Source organism: Propithecus coquereli, unplaced genomic scaffold (genome assembly GCF_000956105.1).
Source record: "Propithecus coquereli isolate 6110/MARCELLA unplaced genomic scaffold, Pcoq_1.0 Scaffold334, whole genome shotgun sequence".
Lineage (NCBI taxonomy): Eukaryota > Metazoa > Chordata > Mammalia > Primates > Indriidae > Propithecus > Propithecus coquereli.
In genome coordinates this window covers 2,053,497-2,063,492 of record NW_012148997.1, presented here as the reverse complement: position 1 = coordinate 2,063,492, position 9,996 = coordinate 2,053,497, and the positions used below count along the sequence as shown (strand labels likewise).

Genomic DNA, 9,996 nt, shown 5'->3' with positions numbered 1-9,996 from the left:
CTTCTTAAAGTGGAAGAGGGTTTTCAAATGTTTCCCCAGGAAGCTCCTGTTTAGAAAGAAAGAGCATGACTGCTCACTAGTGGGCGAATTAAAGAATTGCTCTATTTTCCAAGAGGAACTTGTAAGCTCCATCTTGTGGTAAAAACTGTTAACTAAGCTTTAGAGCGATCACATAATCCATTGCCTGTGCAAGACATGCATTGAAGAGGTCATTCAAAACTCCAGAGTCTACAGAAGACACAGACATAAATGTCTATGGGTGACCATGGCAGAAGTTTAAAAAAAAAAGCCAATTTCCAGGAAAATAATCCCTTTATTTTTCTGAACGCTGACTGCAACCATACCACATACTGTATATGTGTATGATATTGAAGACTGTATCTCAAATTCAAACTTGAAATTATTTCACGGTTTGCTCACTTTTTCTTCAGTACCAACATGTCCTTTTTAAATCTTGTGTCAAGCTGCAGTATGAACACGGAATTCAGCCTTGACTAGGAGCCATTAACTAGGAGTGATATTTAGTTTTACATAGTTTATTACTGGGAGACCGATGTTCAAAAACGTAGGTATTGGCTGGGCGTGATGGCTCACACCTGTAATCCTAGCACTCTGGGAGGCTGAGGCAAGAGGATTGCTTGAACTCAGGAGTTCGAGACCAGCCTGAGCAAGAACGAGACCCCGTCTCTACTATGAATAGAAAGAAATTAGCCAAACAACTAAAAATAGAAAAAATTAGCCAGGCATGGTGGCAAGTGCCTGTAGTGCCAGCTACTTGGGAGGCTGAAGCAGGAGGATTGCTTGAGCCCAGAAGTGTGAGGTTGCTGTGAGCTAGACTGATGCCACGGCACTCTAGCCCAGGCAACAGAGCAAGACTCTGTCTCAAAAACAAAAAAAAAGGTAGGTATTTTAAAACTTGAGTGTTTGCACAGTTGTTAAGACATTTGTAGGAGTTTGATGTTCCAGTGTCACTGTACTAAATTTCTAATCCTATGTCACACCACGAATCATCTTTCACACTGTAAGTGGAAATCGACTAAGGTGCACTGAACAATGGGAGTTTATCGTCACAAAGTCTGAAATCAATAAGCCATTTTGGGAAGCCAGTTTTCAGTGTATCGAAATTTTCATCTAGATTTCAGGCCATCGGTTATATTGCTAGAAACTAATTCTAACACAGAAAAGAGGACCAAATAACTCTATGCCAGATAGGTTTCCCCATGACATTTTATATCTATTCGTGGATGCCTTTGCAGAGAAATATTCAGTTTTTGTCAACCCAAAAGGCCAATCATATGATAACAGTCTTTGCTGCTTAGCCTAAGCAAAGCTTTTTTTCTCTCAGATGATGTGAATAAGTTCATTTCTTCCATCAGTTCAATAATGTTCCTCTGCATTCTGCTGTGACTAAGCCACCCACCCTCTGTGTAGTGAGCAGACTGCCATGTTGCATGTCCAGTTCATCACACAGTGCATCCAATGCTCTGTGCCTGAAGCCCTACAAGGAGGTACAGCTTACGATAGTGAGCCCTGTGTCCATAACGTCTTCAATTTTTAACTCCTAGCACAAAGCAATGTCTGCTAAATAATGCAAATGAGTAGGTGTAAAGCTTGTGTCCTTACATAACTTGCCACATGGAACTTAAGGTTTATTGCAAGTCCAATAGTAACACCATCCACCCAGGAACGTCATCCTACAAATACACAAATCTACTGCAGTGTATTGTTCAAAAGTTTCCTCTATTCACAAAAACTAATTTTTAATCACTTCATGGTGTCATGTCTGTCATGGGCCCACTGTCCAAACATTTTCAGTCATATAAAAATTCTCAACCCCATGATGATTAATAGAACTAATTATCACATCTACGCATTACTAAATATGTATTAATATCTTCAGCTGCAATAGCAAATGTCACCATTTTAAAATGTTTTCACCCGATTTTTCTTTTAATTTCTTAGCCATATTTCCATTGCATTGAGCAACAGTATTTCTGGTTATATTTACATTGGCACCTGCTTATATCTTTTCAGGACACACAATTTCTGCTACATTCATTAGATTCTCTTTTACAAAATGCTATCTGTGAAGAATTTGATGTCCCAAGCAGATTTTTCATTTATTTTTTTATTTTTTATTTTTTTGAGACAGAGTCTCACTGTGTTGCCCCGGCTAGAGTGCCGTGGCAACAGCCTAGCTCACAGCAACCTCAAACTCCTGGGCTCAAGTGATCCTCCTGCCTCAGCCTCCCGAGTAGCTGGGACTACAGGCATGCGCCACCATGCACGGCTTTTTTTCTGTATATATTTTTAGTTGTCCAATTAATTTCTTTCTATTTTTAGTAGAGACGGGGTCTCGCTCTTGCTCAGGCTGGTCTCGAACTCCTGAGCTCAAACAATCCACCCGCCTCGGCCTCCCAGAGAGCTAGGATTACAGGCATGAGCCACCGCACCCGGCCTCAGATTTTTCATTTAAATACATGACTGTTTATTCTATAAACAACCAAGACAAACCTTGTTGACATTTCAATTCTCTTTTCAGCCCATTAGGTTTTGATCACACATCTTTTCCACGTCCCTGATCTTTGTTCTTACAGTGGTTTGTTTCATAATGGCATCCAGCCTGTTTTCTTTAATTACATTCTTTGCCAAATAAGCACATAGGAATGATCTTCAATTTATGAAGTGGAACATATGAACTTCTCAGTCTACCTTCTTTTTTCTACTTTTCATAGAGATATGAGTGCAAGAAATATGCCACTTTTCTAACACTATATGGTGGGTGTGACTTCCACCAGCCAAAAACTCAGTTCTGCAAAATATTATAATTATTTTCTATAATTCAACCTCTGGATCTGGTCTCCTTCCACCTGATGAAGGACATCTTAGTCTTCTTCGGGAAGTCATTCAGCCAATTCCCCACTATAGTGAGTGCCACTTTTCCTATTACTCCAGAATTAACCCTAGAGCCCCTACGATAAACTACAAGGGTAAGTGCCCCCAGAGGGCAGTCATTCTCAATGCTTCTCTGCTCCATATAAGAACCACAATGGGTAGCTTTGTAAATGCCAGTGCTTAGCTTTAGCTTTTCCTTAGAACAATTATTCGGAATCGTAGGACATGGGTATGGGTGCTTTTTAAAAACCCTTCAGGTCATTCAGGTAATTCTAGTATGTGCACAGGGTTACGAAGGACAGATCTAAAGAAAGCAGCCAATAACTGAGGCCAGATACCTACCTGCAAAGCTTAAAAAGAGGTGGCAGTACCCACCCTGCTGCAACCGCCACGATTCTAGCAGCAAGCTTGCACTGAAGTCTGTATACACAAAAAGATTAGCAAAAGGAGGTAAGGGGCGCGTTGTGGCAGTGACGGTAGTGACGGGCGCCAGAGTGAACAGTTGCTACAGAGCCCTCTCAGGAACTCACACTTTGTCCTCACATGACAGCCAACATATGGAGGCCTGGCACCCAGAAGGCATGGATGGCCAGATGGTGTTGGCCAGGGGAGCAGCAGCACCCATGCCAGAGTACGTTTGCAACAGCAGCCAGGGAAATAGAGAGACTCTGCCACCTGTCCCCTCTCCCACACCAGCCAGGGCTTGAAGGGGGAGAGATAGTGTCTCCGGGCCCAGCCCAACCCCCCCAATGCAACCAGATGAGGTCTCAGCTCAAACTGTACTAGCAGAAAGGGAGAAAAGATTTAAACTAAATATGAAACTAAACTGGACTAAGCATTAACAACCAAAAAAAGATTAGACAATTTGAAACCTGCTCAAGATATCACCATGGGATGGGGAAGGAAGATTCAGTGGCACAGAGCTGATTGAACGCTATTATTGAAGAAATATTGTGTTTGTCCTCCTCACTGGGTGGACACTTCTTCATAATTAATTATACTTTAGTGTTTTCTCAGTCATACCAGCTTTAAACACTGTTGTTACTAGATTTTCTCAGGATTTCTCCTTCCTGTCTTCCTTGAGGGGACATCTCTGCTCCTTGGGGGTCACGCACACACTTGGTGTGGGGGTGGGGTACAGAGTCTATCCCATGGCCACTCTTCTGACCTTACATCATCTTCAGCTCACATGTCCACACTTTATCTGAACCCACACTTGCAATCGCTCCTTGACATGGCTGTCAGACCCCTTAGCAGAATCCACTGGCTCCCTTAGCAGATCCCAAACCCTCTTTGTGGGCACAAGAGGGGTTAGCAGCTCTCCCAAGGGTGGATGGGCTGTGGGAGGTTCAGGGGCTCTCTTGCAGCCCTGTCTACCTTTGACATCCGCGTGCAGGCGTGAGCAGCGAGCCAAGAGGTGAAAGCTAGCTCTTCCCTGCCTCCTCCTCTCTCATTCCTCTCCAATGGGAAAACCATTTTTTAGTCTACATGGTGGTGGTCGAGAGAGAAGAAAAAGAAAAATGTTCCCCCTGGCCATGGCTTCTCCCAAATCTATTCTATACTACACCTGCACCAAAGCTTTTGAACTTAACAGCTAAGAATTTGAAAGTTTTGTTCTTTAGGGACCCCATGAGAGTTTCCCTAAAGTAGAGATGCCTCCATTCTAGCTTCCCAAATGAGAGAATATCATGGAATTAAAAATGAATTGGCCCCACATCACTACAAACATGGCCCTGTAAGTGGCTTGGAGTTGGTGGCCTGGACCACCAGCCTGCCTGGGGCCTCAGCACCTGTCCCACACCCGCAGGCCACTCCCCTCTCACCAACCCCCTCTGCTGTGGCCTCTTAAAATCAGAGAAAAACATGAATGAAAACCAATAGAAAACGGTACCAGGATAATGGAAATCAACAATTATGTGCAAGAAATTTAAAGAGGTATTATTCCCTACAAACTTGCACATGGTGGGACAAAATAAACCAAAGGACCAGTTTGGTGCTTTAGAATATGTGAAAGTTGCTGACAAATCCCGCTCTCCTCAATTAGAGAACTAACAGAAGTTAACAAGTCTCCTACAGGAAATGCAAAACTTGTCAATGAATCTTACTGTCTCCAGTTTCTGGCTATTATGAACAAAGCCGCTGTGAGCGTTCTTGTACAAATCTCGGTGTCGACATAAGTTTTAATTGCTATAAACAATGCTTTCTTAACTTTGCAATCTACTGCTTTGCCTGGTGCTTTTTCTATACAAATATGATCTTATAACACAAGACATTTTTATAATAATAATAATAAATCTCTGACTTCTTTATGTTAAATAAGGTAAATTTAGGATAGGGAAATCCATTTTTATAATCCCTCCATTTATGACACACCAGAAAGTGGCAACTGGTGCTCAGCCTGGGTGTCAAGAAGACACTAGAAATTGGTGGGTACCGTCAACAAACTGGAAAGTATATGCCTTGTTCAAAATGGGCAGCCACTACTCAGCTTCAAGCAATTCACCATGCAAACCCGATATTGCCGAATCCTCTTATTTCTCAAAAGAAGACAGATTTTTTTGTGTGCATGTATGTAATCTTCTAAATTTAAATGGTGGCCAATAAAAAAAAAAAGTTAAGCACTCATGAACTAATGCTGTCCAGTGTATTAGACAATGCAAGATAAAACACAAGTGCAGGCCAAATTTGGCCCAAGGCTCTTTGATTTCTAGCTAAGACTTCGGTTCTCAATCCTGGCTATGAACAACATGACCTTTTAGCTTTTTAAAACAAGAAGGTGCCTGAGCCTATCCCAGATTCTGAATTAGTAGATTTGGGATGAGTCCTGAGCATTTATATATATTTTTGAAGTGCCAGAGTTCATTCTGGTTCACAGCCAGAGGTGAGAAGTAGGAAATTAAATTTCAAGTTACAGTGTCTTATCGCATTTCCGAACTTCAACGCCATGTTCAGAACACTTTGAATTCTCCCCAGGCTCACTTTGACTGATTCTGAATTCAAATAGTCATATGGACCTCAGTAAGTTGTCATTGTGACACAGATATACCCTCACACAATGAAAATGAGGAGTTATGGAGACTTTCTTGTTCCTGATTAACTCAAATATCATCCAGTTTGGGCTTTTCTGTACACTATTTGAGGACATTATAATAGCAGACCTTTCTGGAAGAAACTCAATTCTAAGTAAAAGATGTTTATATATATGAGCTGGTGGGAATTTCTTATTCACAAACATAATAACCATCAAAGGAAAAACCTGTCCCAAAATAAGAGGGACAAGAAAATAAGTGGGGAAGGCAGATAAAAGAAACTGTACATGTTTTCACAGATAATTTAGCAGGTAATGGAAATCTTGTGAGACAAATAAAAAGGCTATGGGGACACTAAGATTCCTAACCTGGGATTCTTGCCCTGTCAGGTGAATATGGACTTAAAGCAAATAAGGTACGAGGGTGCTATACTAGAAACCTGTCTCAAATTTCCAGCAAGCTCCTGAAAGCCCAAGACAAATGGATCTTTATGAAAAATGGAGACAGAGCCAGTAACCAGATCCTCCCATAATTTGCATGTCAAGCCTCTAACTTGCAGTCATATGACAAGCAAATGGAGAAAAATTGGAAATAACCATTAACTAGAGGGGGACAGAATTACAATAACATTGAGTGAGGGTCAGAAGACTGCAGAGCAGTTACCAGTTCTTGGTGTAGAAACCTGAAAGTCAAGGTCGAAGAGAATGGCAGTGTTGAACATAGATGCCTCAGATAAAGACGCAGCCAAGTTAAGGAACACCTTCACCTTGGTGGTCTCTGGAATAGAATGCATCACTGGCACCGTTGGGAATGGCTTCATAACAGCCATCTATGGGGCTAAGTGGGTCAGGGCCAAAAGACTCCCAACTGCGGACTGCATTCTGTTGATCCTGAGCTTTTCCAGGCTTTTGCTACAGCTTTGGATGATGCTGGAGAATATTTGCAGTCTACTATTCCCATCCATTTACAACCAAAACCCAATGTATTCACTCTTCAGAGTCACCGTCATGTTTCTGAACTATGCCAACCTCTGGTTTGCCACCTGGCTCAATGTCTTTTATTGTCTTAGAGTTGTAAACTTTACTCACCCTTTGTTCGTCATGATGAAGAGGAAAATCCTAGTGCTGCTGCCTTGGCTTCTGAGGCTGTCAGTGTTGTTTTCCTTATGCTTCAGCATTCCCTTCTATAAAAATGTCTTCAATGTGTACATGAATAGTTCCATTCCTATCCCCTCCTCCAACTCCACTGAGAAGAATATCTTCTTTGAGACCAATATGAGGAAGCTGACTATCTTCTATAGCCTAGGGATCTTCATTCCTTTGATCATGTTCATCCAGGCAGCCACCCTGCTGATCCTCTCTCTCAGGAGACACATCCTACACATGGAAGGCAATGCCACCGGCTCCAGGGACCCCAGCATGGAGGCTCACGTGGGTGCCATCAAGAGCACCAGCTACTTTCTCATTCTCTACATTTTCAACGCAGTTGCTCTCTTTCTTTCCCTGTCCAGCATCTTTGATACTTACAGTCCCTGGAATATTTTGTGCAAAATCATCATGGCTGCCTACCCTGCTGGCCACTCCTTGCAACTGATCTTGGGAAACCCTGGGTTGAGAAGAGCCTGGAAGCAGTTTCAGCACTGAGTTCGTCTTTTCTTAAGAAGACAGACTTTGTGACTGGGACCCAGGGGACCTAGTCCCATCAGCTCTGCCTTTGCCTCATCTAGACTTCTCTTTTCACTCATCTTTTCTCCCCCAAATTTGTTTGGATACTTCTCCTCAGGTAACCAGACTCTTTCTTAAGTGTGAAGCTAAATTTTTAACTTGATATTCTAAGCAGAAGTAACTAAGCAACACGATGGTGGACTTATGAAAGCTCCTTCGTCTATGCTCATTCATATCCTGCCCTGAGCTCTATTCCAATTTCTCCTCCCCCTGAGCCTTAAATAGAGGGTGACCAGACAGCTCCGTTTGGCTGGCCTGGGATGATCTCTGTTTGTTGTCTGTTGTCAATTGAGCACCTCTAATTTTCAAGGATGTCTTGGTCTGGATAAGAAATTATATGATAACCTCATTTAAGACACCCTAGTAATCCACAGTTAGGGAAAGGAGGGCCAGTGAAGAAGAGCTCAGCATGCAGTCCAACAGGTAGAAGGGAAACCAGAGTAGCTACAGAGAAAAGGGATTTTGGAAAGAAAGGCTGCCCAAAGTTATCAAGTGCTGCAGAGGTTTCAAGGGAAGGAAAGGGTGAAGAAAAAGGCTTTGGATTTGACTAAAGGGAGGCCACGTATACTATTACTGGAGTGACAGTGTGACATCTAGATTCAAGGAGTTTCCGGAGAAGGTAATACAAAAAGCAAGGGAGTATGTAAAAAGCAATAATTTAGGGAAGTTGTTTGGAGATAAAAAATGAGACATAGGACGGCAGATGGACACCTGGTTGGTCAACTGAATACCTTATTTCTCCAAGTGGAAGAAAGTGAACAGGAAGCAGAAAGAGAAAAGAAAGAGGCCAGAGTAAGTGAACATGGGTTTTGCTCTGCTCCTGACTCTGTGGCAATGCGAGTGGTACCTGTGCCTCTGGCTTAACCAGTTCTGGGTTACCTGGAAGTAAATAATGGGGTGAGAGCAGGTTACCAGGGAGTGGCCACTAGAGAAGAAGGAAAACATTATTCTTTGTTGTCACTCTTCAGGATGATTCTATCAGCATTGTCTCAAAGGGTTGTTCACAAAATAAGACACCCCACTCCTTGGATATCTAGGAACTCAAAAGTTAGGAATTTGTGTTTTTCTTTTATTAGGTATTTTGTAAGTCACAATTACCAAGGAAAACATAAGAAGAATGCTATTGATCAGACCAAACTTAGATAGCTCCCAAATCAAAGTGTATGGTCAGTAGCAAAGTATAAATTCTGAGCTCCTGGGCTCTCAAGCATGTATCATATATATCAGAGGAAATTCCTTACATCCACAATTGCAAAAAATCACACACACACGCACACACATACACACACTCACATAAATCCCTTTATAGTTCAGAGAATTTAGTACTTATTTAACCGGGAAGTAAAAGATGTGCAAAAGCACACACTTTTGATAGCTCTCTTAAGTGATATTTATTTATGTTGTTATTTCAGACTGGTATAGTTGTTATAATAAGACAAATTAGATTTTGAAGTTTTATTCCAATTCCTAAGGAATAGATAAATGTATATTTTCATCCAAATAATATATGCTGATAAAAAGGCTTATGTACCCACTAAAGGTACTGTAAAGCATCCCCCCCACCAAAAAAACCAGAAAATTGATTTAAAGTTACCATTACATTAACATGAACCATGCCAGGATAACAAAATGTATAAGCCCTCTCTTTGCTTATCAGGAAGAAATAGATCTCATTGTTTGCAAGGGCCTAAGGCAGCAGGTTGAGAGCTACCATGAGCTTCAGAGATGAGAACATCCTTATCAAAACTGTATGTTGCCCTGCCTTCAGCTAGACCAAATTCTCTCCAATTCTTTTTTTCTTTATGTAAAACTTAACTAAGTATCCAGAAAGAACCAGAATACCTGGTCTTCAAATTGGTTGGCTTTAGACAGAAATCGGAAGTCCCAAATGAAGACAAAAATTGGACTCTGCTGGGCTAAAGTTCATAACGAAATGCAAAGCCAGGCTTGGTGTTGTTTCAGTGTCTTTACTGGTTCCCACCTTGCAAACTCTGCTTGATCTCCCTCTCCCACCCCCCAGAGGAGGCTAAAGTTATAGTGTGAAGGATTCTTTTACCCACAAAGTCACTCTGGGTATCATCTACCGTGTGGAGCAGCTCAGGAGATTCTGGTTGCCAGGGGCTTCCAATCTGGCAGGCCCAGGGCAGAGGCAGGGTGTCTGCCTTCTCTCCCCATACCTGCTCAAGTCTTTGCAGATGACAGCTAGATTGGTAGCCAATCTTTGACCAATCTAAGGGCTGTGCCTTGAGGGCCACTAGATTGTCTCACATCCAACATCATCTTCTTCCAACTATCTCAGTGTTTGCTAAAATTCCATTGCAGTTCCCATTTTTCTTTGAATTTACTCT

General features: G+C 42.0%; 1 protein-coding gene across 1 annotated transcript; it reads left to right on the top strand.

Annotated features, from left to right (window-relative positions):
* Positions 1–6,628: 6,628 nt before the first annotated feature.
* Positions 6,629–7,567, top strand: LOC105815432 (taste receptor type 2 member 40). Its single transcript, XM_012650581.1, has one exon. It carries the CDS (start codon positions 6,629–6,631, stop codon positions 7,565–7,567), a length of 939 nt encoding a protein of 312 aa, XP_012506035.1.
* Positions 7,568–9,996: the final 2,429 nt, after the last annotated feature.

Excerpts from the sequence above, each read along its gene's own strand:
- LOC105815432 (XM_012650581.1), top strand. The coding sequence starts at position 6,629 with ATGGCAGTGTTGAACATAGATGCCTCAGATAAAGACGCAGCCAAGTTA.